The 14,111-nt window shown below is 45.0% G+C and overlaps 1 protein-coding gene across 2 annotated transcripts; it reads left to right on the forward strand.

Moving 5' to 3' along the window:
- The first annotated feature begins 101 nt into the window (after positions 1–101).
- GHSR (growth hormone secretagogue receptor) lies at positions 102–13,181 on the forward strand. 2 transcript variants are annotated; one of them, XM_048059591.2, is made up of 4 exons: positions 102–2,598; positions 3,176–3,237; positions 3,629–6,454; positions 9,526–13,181. In XM_048059591.2, exons 3-4 carry the CDS (start codon positions 5,701–5,703, stop codon positions 9,780–9,782), a joined length of 1,011 nt encoding a protein of 336 aa, XP_047915548.2. In that variant the 5' UTR covers positions 102–2,598; positions 3,176–3,237; positions 3,629–5,700; the 3' UTR covers positions 9,783–13,181. The 2 variants fall into 2 exon arrangements, with proteins under 2 accessions (XP_047915548.2, XP_013030446.3); XM_013174992.3 differs by having other exon boundaries at positions 9,478–13,180.
- The last annotated feature ends 930 nt before the right edge of the window (positions 13,182–14,111 follow it).

Genomic DNA, 14,111 nt, shown 5'->3' on the forward strand with positions numbered 1-14,111 from the left:
TTGGCTTCTATAGCAGCAAACCAGTGTGTCATTGTTTCTTTGGTTGGTGTCAGGTATAATCCATTAAATGCCACAAACGCCTGCAATGCAAAGGACATAATGCAAGCCACTGTGCAACACCACATCATATAACACCGTGTAATTGGCTTCCTGACCATAGAACAGCAGGTGAACAGCATCTGGAAGCAGTGCGCTGAAGAAAACACTCAAAAAGATTTCATGACCAGAGACTGCAATGCTGAACACTAACCTTGACGTTCTTCTCACATTTCTGGAAAAATCTGGTATGGAAACACCTAATCCTTACCCATCGCCAAAGGGCAGCAGATGATTTATTGAATTTATAGTGCAGATGACCATTTACACAGATGAAAAACAGCATTAAAAGGGAGGTCCCCTGAAGTTAAAAACAAATGCCCTCGTTGCACCAAAAGCAAACTCGGGGTATCATTCAGTCCAGCTGCCCCACTAGCAAAATTTTTCCCGACCAGAAAAGCTCATGAAACCCAAGCGAACCCTAGGAACTCAAAAGACCATGAAGACATCGTCCCCCCTGTCCCCAGCCCTGAACCCTGGGACAGTTTCCTCCAGTGCCTGCAGAGAAGCACTATGGCTGGCACAGCAGCAGCACAGGGCTCCTGGGGGACAAGCCCGCAGGAAAATCACCCCCACCTCAGCCAGACCCAACCCAGGGCTGGCTCACAGCCGTGTGTCCCCTGTTCCTGTCACCTCCTCGTAGCTGGTCCCAGTGTTATTTCATTGGTGCTGCGCTGGGCTCTGGCAGACCCCCACATCACCGGTTTCTGTGCTGCACATCCACATGTCCCACAAAAGGCTGGTTGCCTCCAAAACGGACTCACAACCCAAATACATTTCCCCCAGGGTGAGTGTTAGGTTTACCAGGGACCCCGCTCATCAGACAAAGCCCTTGATGGCCTTGATGCCCCCCCAGGGCACCTCCAGCCAGGAGCAACCCCCACGACCGCATCCCAAATTGCAGGGATGCCCACAGGGTTTGGGAGGAAATCATCCATTTCATACAGACCGCTTTTATTTCAGCAGAGGTTTCTCTTTTCTGGTGTTTCCATGGGAAAGAGGGCTTATCAGCTAACTCGCTTTTATTGTACCTTTCATTACTTCAGAGAAATGGACCTCTATTTTTTGCTTCTCTTTGCCTTAGTATATATAATTGTTACTGTTTGTATTGCAGCAGCATTCACTTGGCCAACCAGAATCAGGGATGCATTTACAGTACTCTGTGCAAACAGATAAACAGCCTGATTCAGACACTGAGATTTTGAGATACATAAGTTCACTTTTCAGATGACATCTAAATATTAGAGACTAAGGAAAGAATGAATGTAATGATCAAAACAACACAAATATCACATTAGGACAAGATCTCATTCATCCCTCCAAGGTACCTTGTTCCATTCAGTAGCAGAAATAAAAGATAGATTAGGATAACTTTGGGTGTTATCCAATTTTCACAGAGTGGACTTTTTTTTTTTTTTTATACGCAGTTACATGGACATTTATAGCTATGTCCATCAGCATTACTCAGAACTCTGTTCTCCACAACTTTCCTCTTTTCGTTCATACTAACAGACAGAAAACACACACTATGTATGTCACATTAAAAATCACTAATTTTCCCCTCCTTGACAGTGCACCACAGTTAACTGCCTGAGCTCCACATCACAGCAGCCTTGTAATGCCCCTCCTTTCCCTCAGATATTTGTAATCCAAACCTACATACGTATCTCCATTACTTCCTTCTGAAAGTTTTCTGAAAGCCCAGGGAGATGGGGCCAAGGCCTGGCGGTTTAAGCAGCTTCCCATTTTCGGGGGCTGTTCTGCCAGTGTTAACGTAATTCATGCTCCTTGTCTATAATATAAATATATATAAAATACATAATATGTTGTATATAATAACATACATAATAATAATAATGTGTTCTGCATACAACTGAATCCAAGGCATAAATCCTTTTCAAGGTGCTTTTGGTTTTGTCAGATTGTGAATTCTTCAGCTCATACTATTCTCAGTTTCTATCAAGTCATCCTTATTTGTCCCTTAAAGCTACCAGGTGAAGAAAAAGAAGATAAATTGCAGCTTTGTTCTAGATTCAGGCAGGATACCACTCCCTGTTTCACAGGAGAAACAGAAGTACCAAGAAGAAAGTATGACCAGGAATAATGAAGTATGCAATCCCATTCTGCCTGTTCTGGCACTAACACAGCTCAAATCACAGGGCACATTAGTAAACACACACAAATCAGGCAAACATCCCTCATTAGCACAAGACTTCTGTCACAAAGTTTGCTGTCCTGTGAATTACCAGAAAGGTGTCTCCTGCCTCCAGAAGCAAAGCCTTCGAATGAATGCCCAATGATATTCAAAAAACGCATGATACATCTCCTTCTACCCTCATGCTATAAATTATTTAATAAATTCTGAGTACTTTTAATCTAGAGTAAATGTATCTGTGACTGATGAACCTTCTTCTCTCTCCACGTAGTGACCGAGTTCACAAAGAGGGACGCTCACGCGCTGGTGCGACCCAGCGGCATGAGGAGCTGAAGCACTCTGAAAAAGTAAATCTAAAATGTATGCCTCTGAATTAGCAGCATTAGAGAACAGCTTCACTGATTAATTAACTAACAGTATTTCGAAGTTGGTTCCAGATGTTTACTTCCATGTAAACAACTCTAAAGTGACTTGAGCACATTCTGTTTTTTTACGTTGTTAAGTTGGATTACCACTATTTGATCAGCATTACTCACTGATGATAGTTACTAAACCGTAACCTTTGAAAGCATTCACCAGATGCTACCTTCTGCTCTTAAAATACAACATTTATAATAAAAGTCAAAACATCTCTGCCCTTAGATATAATCAAAAAATGCATTTGCTTTTCTGTGAATTGTTGGAGACGCATCATTTTTAAATGGGAGATCTCTTCCTTGAAGTCTGTTTTCTACATTCTTCATCTCTCCACAATAAAACCATAATCATTCTATATTCAAAGCCTTCGGATATTTCCATGACAACAAACAATAATATAAACTAGAATTAAAACTTTATTGGATGAAAAGAAAATTGAAAGAATGGAACATAGGAGAGAGATTTCAAAACACCATAAATAGAAACTCTCTTGTACCTTATCTCTAGTGCTCGATACAGCTTTAACACTGCAGAAGAGACGCACCAATATTTTCAGAGTTCCCTGAAAGGTAAGTGTCCTTTGTAATGCTGTTTTTAGTTCTTTTTTTTTTTTTAAATTTTTTATTTATTATTTTTGGAATCTCTCTTTTGGTCATACATATAGTTAGTGGATAAAACTGTGAATAAAAAATCCTTAACTTCTGCCTCTTTCTCTCCCTTTTTTTCTCATCCTGATATTATCAGTGACTTCAATCTTCTCTGTGGTTAATAAGGCAACATAAAAGTACTGTTGCTGCAGCTGAGGGCAGGTAGGTGAGTATCAGGAGCCTAAAGCCACCATCTCTCACAGCTATTATATCTTCTTTCACTACTATCTCCACGCCTGTCCTTCACTACATGCAAAGCAGATGCAGGATGTCATGCAAAGTTAGTTGCAGTAGCTCTTTATATCTCCTCCAGATTTGGCCTTCAATTGTCAAAGAATCAGAAAACTGGAACTGCTTTTCTTCGCTCAGCTGTTTTTCTGGCTTCGACCCCAAGGAGGAAAAGCAGCCAGAGGAGCCCTTGAATCATGCTGCCCTTCTAGCGAGCAGGGGGTCGGTGCTGCTGGGTGCAAAGAACGACTGCAATCTGTGATCCAAGTGGGTCAGCACTCAAGACATCAAACTCACAATGAATTAGGTGTTAATTCATTGCATTACAAGCTCGAGCTGTCAGGGGCATATAAATCTGCTGCTACCTCAAACTTGGCTACTTGATTTTGCTACACACACTTCAGTTCAAGTATGATTTTACTTTTTTTTTTTTTTCTGGAAAATTAAAAGAAAGCTTTTGTCTCCCTGGGGAAAGAGAACCGGTCATTTTTGACAAGACACAGCTCAGCAAAAATTGGAAGAATTTCATGAGAATGAAAAATCCTCGCTGCAGAGTCACATTTGTAGCCTCAGGCCATCTTCTCTGCCAAATATCAAAGTCCTGCAGCTACTGCCACTGGTTTGAGAATATATCATGAGGGAAAAAAGAGTGAAAGAATTCTTTATAATAATAGAAAGTATTTGGCAGCCTAAATACAGAGACAGTTACCAGTTCCTCTATAATACAATGCAACGTCATTTAAATTAGATTGGACACAAAACTGTAATACGAATTAACTGTATATTGGTGGCATACAGACCATGATTTTTCTTCAGAAATATATAAAGTGATTACATAGACAGCTGGATAAACAAAGTGAGAAGCACGATAGGCTCTCCCTTTTTTCTTTCTTTCTTTTTTTTTTTTTCAACTGCAATTGATTTGTGGCTATACCCCCATAAAATTTAGCAACTGTTGAGTAACTTGCTACAAAACTGTCTCACAGTTCAAGAGCAGGAATGATGAATACTGGCTCCAATGAAACTGCAAAATATATTGAAATTGGGATGTGGATGAGGCACTACGGGTAGCGCTTGCATTATTACGGGAAGCACTGCAAAGTGCTCATCATCAGGCAGGTTCGGAGGCACAGGCAGAGTAACGCAGCCTTGGGTCACCCCACACTTATGTTCTGCTCTTAAATAAGGCTTGGCAGTTATGAGACGGCAATAGCAGATGGTGTGCACACATAGGCAAGTGTGCACATGGTGTCCCCTGGCAAAAGAGCACAAAACTCCATGTCCCTGCTGCGTTAAGCTGGATGCCAGCGGGGACTGGGAGCACTGGTTGCCCCAGAGAGATGGGGCGCAGGGGCAGGGGTGAGCACGAAGATGGGAAGCGGGGAGCAAGACGAGGCTGGGGGCTGCTTGGCTGGGCTGGGGGGGGGCAGAGGACAGAGCCCCCCTGGCAGCGCTTTGCTCGGCTCAGGCTGCCCGGGTGCTGTGGTGAGGGAAGATTTGTGAGTGAAAAATGTAATTGTGAGTGAAAATTTAGTGGTGAGTGAAAACTTGTGTGTGAAAATGTAATCGTGAGTGAACATTTGTGAGAGAAAATGTAATTGTGAGGTAAAATTTGTGAGAGAAAATGCAATTGTGAGTGAAAATGTAATAGTGAGTGGAAATTTGTGAGAGAAAATGCAATTGTGAGTGAAAATGTAATAGTGAGTGGAAATTTGTGAGAGAAAATGCAATTGTGAGGTGAAATTTGTGAGTGAAAATATAATTGTGAGGTAAAATTTATGAGAGAAAATGTAACTGTGAGTGAAAATGTAACTGGGCGACCCACCCGGACGGGGGTGGTGATCGCTGCAGCTCCCTCCAGCCCCCAGACACCCAAGCAGGGGGCAGCAGCAGCAGCAGCCGCCCCCCGTCCCCCCGCGGCTCCCGCCCCTCAGCGAGCCGGGGCCGAGCCTCGCTCCGCACCCGCGGAGGCTGCGCCCCCCCCCCCCCCGCGGCTCTGACGCGCGGCCAGCGCCGTCCCCCCGGGCCGGGGGGCGTACGGGAAGGGGGGGGAGAGGCGGAGCGGGGCCGCGGATCCCTCCCCGCCCTCCGCACCTGCCCCGGCCCCGCGGAGGAGGGCGCGCAGCGGCGCGGGGATGCGCGGCCCTCGGCGGCAGGATGCGGGAGGGGAGCGCGGGCGGGCGCGGCGCGGAGAACAGGACGGGCGGCGAGCCCCCGCTGCATCTCTTCCCCGCGCCCGTGCTCACCGGCATCACGGTGGCCTGCGTGGTCCTCTTCGTCATCGGGATCTTCGGCAACCTGATGACCATGCTGGTGGTGTCGCGGTTTCGGGACATGAGGACCACCACCAACTTCTACCTGTCCAGCATGGCGTTCTCCGACCTGCTCATCTTCCTCTGCATGCCCTTGGACCTGTTCCGCCTCTGGCAGTACCGACCCTGGAACTTCGGGGACCTCCTCTGCAAGCTCTTCCAGTTCGTCAGCGAGAGCTGCACCTACTCCACCATCCTCAACATCACCGCCCTCAGCGTGGAGCGGTACGTCGCCATCTGCTTCCCCCTGCGCGCGAAGGTGATCATCACCAAGAGGAAGGTCAAGCTGGTCATCCTCATCCTCTGGGCCGTCTCCTTCGTTAGCGCCGGCCCCATCTTTGTCCTGGTGGGGGTCGAGCACGAGAACGGCACCAACCCCCTGAGCACCAACGAGTGCCGAGCCACGGAGTACGCCATCCGCTCGGGGCTCCTCACCATCATGGTCTGGACCTCCAGCATCTTCTTTTTCCTGCCCGTCTTTTGCCTGACCGTGCTGTACAGCCTCATCGGGAGGAAGCTCTGGAGGAGAAAGAGAAAGAACATCGGTCCGAACACGGTCATCAGGGACAAGAACAACAAGCAAACTGTGAAAATGTTAGGTACGACTCTTCGTGCTTCCAGAGGGTCTGTGTGCTTGTGTGTGTGTGAGAGAGAGAGGAAGACCGAGAGTGCTGGTAGGTCACTATAATCGCTTCTAAGGGAAAGCGTTTATTTAAAATGCTTCAGACAAAGGGCTACACTTCAAGGTAGTGGTAGAATAACTCTCCCCCGTCCTTAGATTTATTTCTAATGGGTTGGAGCTGGGGGCTCTAAAACAGTTAAGCAGATTTTAATAACAATCACTGACAAAGACAAATACTACAGTTACAATTAGCTCTTGCCCTGGAGACTTTTGAACATCTTTGCTCTTTGGTTGTGGATACCGACATTATTTACAGAAGGATAGTTTATTTGATTTTTAAACAAAACTACCTCTTCTAAAACCACAAAGTTGAGCTGTAGACTAAGCAAGCAGGGACGGTATGGTGCCCTTAGTTTCAAATGAAAAGGATATCAAGTTTCTAGCAAACTGGGGATATTTACCGGCATGGCTGTGTAAGCTCATGAAAACTGATGGACATTTTTGTATTAGAGAAACACCGGCACATGCTGAACAGTGAGCATTTTGTCTCCTTTGAGGTCTGATCCTGCGAATTCACTGGTTTCAAGAAAACAGGATTGGAGTGATAGGTGCTGTCGTTCTTAACTCTGTGTATTTGCATTGCCGGATTGCTTAAACAACAACAGCTCTTGCTGCCGCACAGAAACACAGATTTTAACATCCCGATGCTGCAAGCCCTCCCAGTGAGAGCATGTGGTGGGAGTTTGAGGCACAGAACCAAAAAGTTGTTCTGCAGTTCAGTGTCTGGAGGCAGCAGGGTCCTGCTGCTGCGTGCTTTCATTCAAGCCATAGTCCCCTGTGTGTGGGATTTCCGTGGGTCTGCTCCCGGGGATGCTTTACATGACAGTTCCATAGGCAGCAGCTCCGCCGTGCTCATTTCAGCCAGGCGGAGGTGACGGGCTAATGAGCTTGAAGAAGAGGTGGCAGCGTGTCCTAAGTAGCTGAATTATTAAATGGGAGCCTAACTGATCTTTTGTTCGTGCCCTGCTTTATTACTATGCAGCAGCAGCAAGAATAATAAAACCCGCGGCATGCTTTGTGCCCTTTCAGCTATGTTTTATGATCAATAGAATTACTTCATTTGGGTAAACGTGACCTTGGAAGTAATTCATCATTTACACTTCTAGAGTTTCGGGATTATGAATCTCCGTTTACAATAAGTAAACTGCTAGCATACATTACTACTGTGTTTACATATCTGCATACTTAACCATAAAGAATTTCAAAACAATAACGGCTTATTTCTGCCCTGGAGTACTGCTTCAAGCATTACAGTATTTTAGACACCCTTTTTTTCTTTTGCATGTCTGAGAATAGCAAGACAGTAGTAGCAAGACTGTCCTCTGACAGAGAGCCAATATCTCTGAATGATAACAGTCTGATGTTAGATGGAAAGAAAAGAAGTTAGCGAGGGCTCAATACTAGCAGACGCACAAAGCAATCTGGTCTCATTGATTTTAATTTTCTGCTTAAAATTTAGAAGGCACTTTCTAAGACTTTAGCAGGTCATGGAACATAAAGTAAATGGGATTAGCATCAACTTTTCTTCTAAATTGTAGAGAAACATTATGCTTCTAGGACCATAATTAAACACCTGAATATATAGCCTGACTTTCAAAAGAGCTATCATACCCCATTCCTGCTGAAATCAATGTGGTTCTCCATGTGTGAAGATCAAACTGCATCTTCCAAAGGCTGACTAGGAGGGTTATGCATGCCCACCTGTGAAAATATTAGCGATGCTTAAAATTCTGTTTATAATAGCCACAATGGTAACGTTCATTACATGGATTAAATTCTAGAATGCAGAAGCTAGTGAGCTAGGTAAACATTATCTGAATTGTGCAGGTGGAGAAACTGAGGAAAAAGGGCACTAGTTGGCTCAAGCAGATGCAGAGCTGGAAAACAGATACTCTGAATTTCAGCTCTGTGCTTTAGAGTCCATCATAAGTCCTACAGAAGTATCTATGTAAGCATGGGAATGCTTTTTCATGAAGTTTTTGGGGAAATATGCTGATTACGATCCTTCTTAGCTCTTTGAATTTTGTACCTGCTATGTGTTGACACAGACAAGCAGGACTGTGAACAAGAGAGAACAGCTTAACTGGGAAGAATTGCTAAAAAATGTCAAAAAACCTTTCCCGAGTTTTCTGTGGTTTTTGTTTGTTTTATATTAATAGATATACAGAAAACAGTATGAAAAATAACAAAGGTCAATAGCACACAGTAAGTGAACAGAAAAAGTTTCCCTTTCTCTAGGATGGAAACTGAAATGGGCCAGTGTTCAGGATACACATGTTCCTATTACTCTATGTGTATTTTATATAATACATATGTATATATGCATAACCATAGTGACAGTGTAATATTGCAGATACGCCATGTAACTATAACTATGTAGTTACACATTATGTATTTACTTTTCGTGGAGTAACTCATGTTCCAAAACACAGACAAACTGGAGGGGGGCACCGCTGCCTGTTGTTACCTTGGTGTACGTGCGCTACTGATCCGGATGATGGCTTATTTTATCTTTGGGCCTCTGCCTTCAATCATTTTGCTTCCCAGTGATTACATTTTTCATTATAACCCACAGTGTTGAGTCTATCACATTGTATATATTTTGCTTTGGTAGATGAAGATGATAGATTATATTACATTTTTTGTCACCATTCTGAATCCTGAATTCTCTCCTTTTATGGAAAAGATAAGTTTGATAGTTCAGAAGTGTGCTACAGCATGCAGTATACAGGCAGGTTGTTTAGATACGATTAATTTCTATTAAGTATTGCTAATTTATACTGTCAGAAAATGTACTTGAGATAAAATGAAAAAATATGGGGTGCATTTTCACACTTTTTTGAGATTATTTCGTTACAGAGATAGAATGACGTTTCATTTAAATCACCCATATTTCCCTACTCACACTTAACACGCTTTCTTCTGCTGTTTTCATTTTAGTTGTGGTGGTATTTGCTTTCATACTCTGCTGGTTGCCTTTTCACGTAGGACGATATTTATTTTCCAAATCCTTTGAAGCCGGATCCTTGGAGATAGCAGTGATCAGCCAGTACTGCAACTTGGTGTCCTTTGTCCTCTTCTACCTTAGCGCCGCCATCAACCCCATCCTCTACAACATCATGTCCAAGAAGTACCGAGTCGCCGCTTGCCGGCTGTTTGGACTCAAACCCCTTCCAAAGAAAAGACTCTCCAGCACGAAGCAGGAAAGTTCACGTGTGTGGACAGAACCGAGCGTCACCACATGACACGGTGTGCAGAGCTCCAGAGCATCGCTTTCCAGCATTACCCAGAAAGCCATAACGAAAGAGACGCGGGGCGGGAAACACAAATCGAAAAGCAAAGCTGTACTTCTGTCGTCACCTGGATTTGCTGAAAGACGTGACGCGGGCAGTTAAGGATTTTCAAAAACTGACTAGTCCTTGAGAATATCAAAGGAGACACACAGTTACAGAATTTGGAGACACTCGAGTCATACTTTTCTGCTGCTTTTGTCCATATGATTTTTTAATGCACGGGAGCTAGATTTTCCCATCTGGAACAGGCAAACGTAGCCTGGCTCACTTGAGAGTTTGTACGACTTCAGTAGCAGCTAATTCGGGCTGAGTTATTACAGAGTTAACTTTAATTTTGCTAAAAATTTGGCTAGCATGTAGCCAGACCCTAAAGAGAGAAAAATCTAATTGCCTTTTTGGAGTAGTAAACATAGAATTTGATACACTTTTCATAATCCAGACTTTTAAATAAAGATCAAAAAGGAAAGGAGACATACAAATGGATAGTTTTTAAACATGCTAAAAATAAATGACCCTCATGTCATGTCTGAATTGAAAGAAAACAAAAAAATACCTTTATAGAAGCAGCTTAGAACATGGCTGTGCTGAAATATTTTTTGAATGTTTATCAATCAGTGGGACAAGGACAGTGCTGACTTCAGGACTGCAGTGATGCTATAAAAACTGGGAATGCGATCTCCCACCAAAGTCATTTTTTTTTACTAGCTAATTCATCTGTACTTGTTCTGTTCAGCTTGACTGTGAACGACTCGATGTAGCCAAACTTGGAAGCTTTTAGTTGTTCCAGTAGTCGTGCTGCCTGTGGCTGCCTGTGCCGACGCTGCGCCCCCCCCCCCTCTCCATACCCCAGTTTGTCAGCAGTGTGAGGAGGGGGCTCCTGCCCGTGGAGCACCACGGCTCTTGCTGCGGGCGCAGCAGGCTGTCAGAACCCGGGGTGCGGTCGTGCTGGTTTGCTGCAGTGTGAAATTCAAAACCACGCTCATGTTTCAGAACATTTTTAACTGAAAAGGCCTGAAAAAGAAAGAGAAAAATCTGCATCAAGACACACAGGTGGACACATTCTCATACTTGATCCATAAAAATCTTAAATTAAATCAAGTTTTATAATCAAGTATGCCACTCAACAACAAAGCAACCCGGAACACTCTCCATCCCTTACGCTAGTACGTATGCCTTACATCGCACCTGTTGTCACACCAACATGTGGAGTTTGTGGTCCAGCTAATAGAGCTTAGGGGCTTGCATGTGCAATAGCAGCTTTTATTTATTTGGTTCTAGTATTTATTGCCAGCTGGTCCACAACTGAGTCTACAGAAAGAATTGTCTGTTTGCAAAATTCCCGTCGCCTACAGCCTCCTATTACCGCCGGTGGGCCACATTCTGCCTGTTCCTCTTTAGCTGACGGTGCTGCTCAGGTATAAGTGAAAAGAGAATTTGGCCTATTCTGCATATTCTGTGTCTTTGGTATCACACAGAGCTTCACTAGGGCTGGCTTGCTCCCCCCTGGCATGCTCGCTGCGAGCGCAGGCTTGATGCGGGGACTGAATGCAGGCGCACAAGTTGAGGGGCAAACCACAGAACTAGCTGGGGAAGCACAGCAAACGAGAGATGCAAAAGGCCAAAATAGTGAGACGAACCTCGTTTGAATCTCTGGAGCGGACTGAGGCCCTGGCTGGTGGGTGTTAGGAGAGCAGCAGTGCTGTAGCATCACCCCCTGTTCGTCTCTAATCACTTCTGCCTTTCTGTTCGTTTTGTTCTTTCGGTCGTTGCCAGCTGACATTCAGATCTGATGGCAGACATCGTGCAACTCAGGGAAACCAGAAATCGGGGAATCTTGAAAAGATTGTAAAGTTGTAAGCTCACTACTAACATGTCTGTGTAAATGAACTGATCACGCACCTGACATCACATAAGTGTTTCGAGTTTCAGCTGTGTCTGTGGTATTAAATGTGAACAGAAAAAGAAATAAAGTCATGAGACCCTTCATAACCCTGCCGGCTCGGTGCCGCTGCGGGCGGGCTGCAGGAGCGAGCCATCGGATGTGCCGGGCGCCGGCGCACATCCTTCCTCAGCACGTGGAGCTGGGCAGGGCTGTGCACGGGAACCTGGTTTATAAACCAGAACAGCCGTAACGTTACAGCCCCTGGGGCAGGCACGCTCCTTTTCTGCATGTTAACTACGGGTGTACAGATCGTTTCATTTCACCTAGCATTTCTTCAGGAGACGCTGTAAATTCTAACTACACCGTGACTGTGAAATTGGCAGAACTCCGTGCATAGAATGGAATTTATAACATTTAATCTGGGGTTACAAAAAGAAGCTAGGGGGCTGGCTTCTTGTGCTGAGGGAGGGCAGGACTTCCCTTCGGTTCCACTTAGGAAACGGCCTTTGCTTTGCAAGTCACTGAGCATCTGGCCAAATCTAGCAAAATTCATGCAATTTTAGGAAAGAAGAGGAGCCACCTCCATTTGACTCTTGCACCGAGCAGGAAAAGGTTTCAGACAGGGAACATTCACACTTTACATGCACACTGCAGCAGCCGCTCCCGCAGGTTGCACTGTACCTCCTGTTAGTTCTGCCTCCCTTACCGATACAGAAATGCCAAAGTCAGGGGACTTGTGCTTGCTGGCGTGCGTTGACTCCAGATAGTGACCAGGGTCTGCTTCTTCAGACAGCTACTGGTGCAAAATGAGCTGCTCTCACCTGGAGGACAGGCAACAACCACCTGGATAACCTGCCCTTTTGCATCATAAAATCAAATACTGCCAGCTGCCTCCAGGAGGACACACGCCTCTCCACCACCACTGCGGGATGAGGATGGAGCTGCCTGCCTCGAGGGTACGTTATAGCCTGAAGTTTTAAGAAATAACTTCATTTAAAAAAATAAAAATGTGATCAGGATATCAGTAGGGCTTTCTAGAACAGCTGGTTCCCTTCCCCCTGCAATTTTGGGTCTGGATGTGGCTGTAGAAATCTGTGGTACCTGCAGTGAAGACAAGAGCCCTTGCAGGCGCTGGGCTATTCAGCGAGCGTGGCGGGCAGGGAGACTCCGCAGGAAAATTGCCTGCAGGCTGCAGAGCCATATGCTGCATTTCTGCAAACCCTTCCCCATAGGAATAAACTTGGCCAGTTCTGATAAAAAAAAAAATCATATAGGGACTTTGTGAGTCAAAATATTGCTGTGTTCTCACTGCCCTCTGTGTGAGAAGCCGTATAGGAAGTAACGGGAGGCTCATTCATTAAACAGCTCGAGTTTTAAAAGATTTTCCAACTCTACATTTTGTATCACAGCTTCACAAATAAACAGGAACAATTTGGCAGCATTTTATTTCTTGGCAGCATGTTGAATTGGCGATAAAATAGGTCAAAAGCATTTTACCAGAAAGCTCCATTCATTTGAGAAAAATACTTTTGATAGAAGCATGCACAGGCAGAAAATCATGTCCTATTGTATTGCTTGCCAAAAATAAAATATCCTGGAGAAGTAGCACTTACATGTCAGACCTGGAGTTGCTAGATGCTCAGCATTTATGTACGTGTGTGTCAAATGACATTTGCCTAAGCCCTATTTAAAGCAGTTACTTACCCAAATACCTTGAGAACCTCTCTGTCCACCATTGGCCTGCGGCAGCCGAGGTGCTGCAGCTGGTTCCCCCAAAGCCACCCGCTGCTGCTCGGGTGACATTGCCACGTGAAGCTGGCTTCCAGATGAGCTGAAGCTTCCATAACAATTAACATTTGCAGTTTCATTTGGATGGGCTTTCCTTTTTCACTATGGGAAGCTAACGTAGAGGTAAGCTAAGCTACAGGTTTCATGTGTAGTCTGTTATCATCTCTCTTGGGTACTTCAACACGACCCACGTGAAGGTGGGTTTTGGTCAATGCTTTTTGGTGGGCTTCCATAGCAAAAGTCCTGGCGTGGATCCGTCCACCTCCAGCCTCCCGGGGCTGTGTTTCTTCAGGCTGGGTCCGTGATCACACCCCTGCAATTGTGCGAGGAGAGGGAAAGAGGAAGAAGAGACACTCCATCTCAGATTAATGAAGGTTTATGGCTTGTTGGACAATCACTTCTGCTTGCTGCTAGAGCTTTAGGTTGAGCTCAGTACGTTTCTACCTCCAGCACACACTACGTACATCAGTGTTAGCAAATGTAACTCGTACACGCCGACACACGCTCGCTGTCCATGCACGTGTGAATTCCAGCCTTGTGGTGGGCTTCTAACGAGCTTTCTCACCGCCTTTCCCAGCAGAAGGTCTCAGTTCCCTTCCACGTCGGCGTGA

The sequence above is a fragment of the Anser cygnoides genome, chromosome 9, assembly GCF_040182565.1.
Source record: "Anser cygnoides isolate HZ-2024a breed goose chromosome 9, Taihu_goose_T2T_genome, whole genome shotgun sequence".
In the NCBI taxonomy this organism is placed as follows: domain Eukaryota; kingdom Metazoa; phylum Chordata; class Aves; order Anseriformes; family Anatidae; genus Anser; species Anser cygnoides.

What these genes read in the sequence shown, in the direction of transcription:
- GHSR (XM_013174992.3), top strand. Translation starts at nt 5,701, where the DNA reads ATGCGGGAGGGGAGCGCGGGCGGGCGCGGCGCGGAGAACAGGACGGGC. An exon ending in GCAAACTGTGAAAATGTTAG is followed by an intron (nt 6,455 to 9,477) that starts GTACGACTCTTC and finishes TTTTCATTTTAG; the next exon opens with TTGTGGTGGTATTTGCTTTC.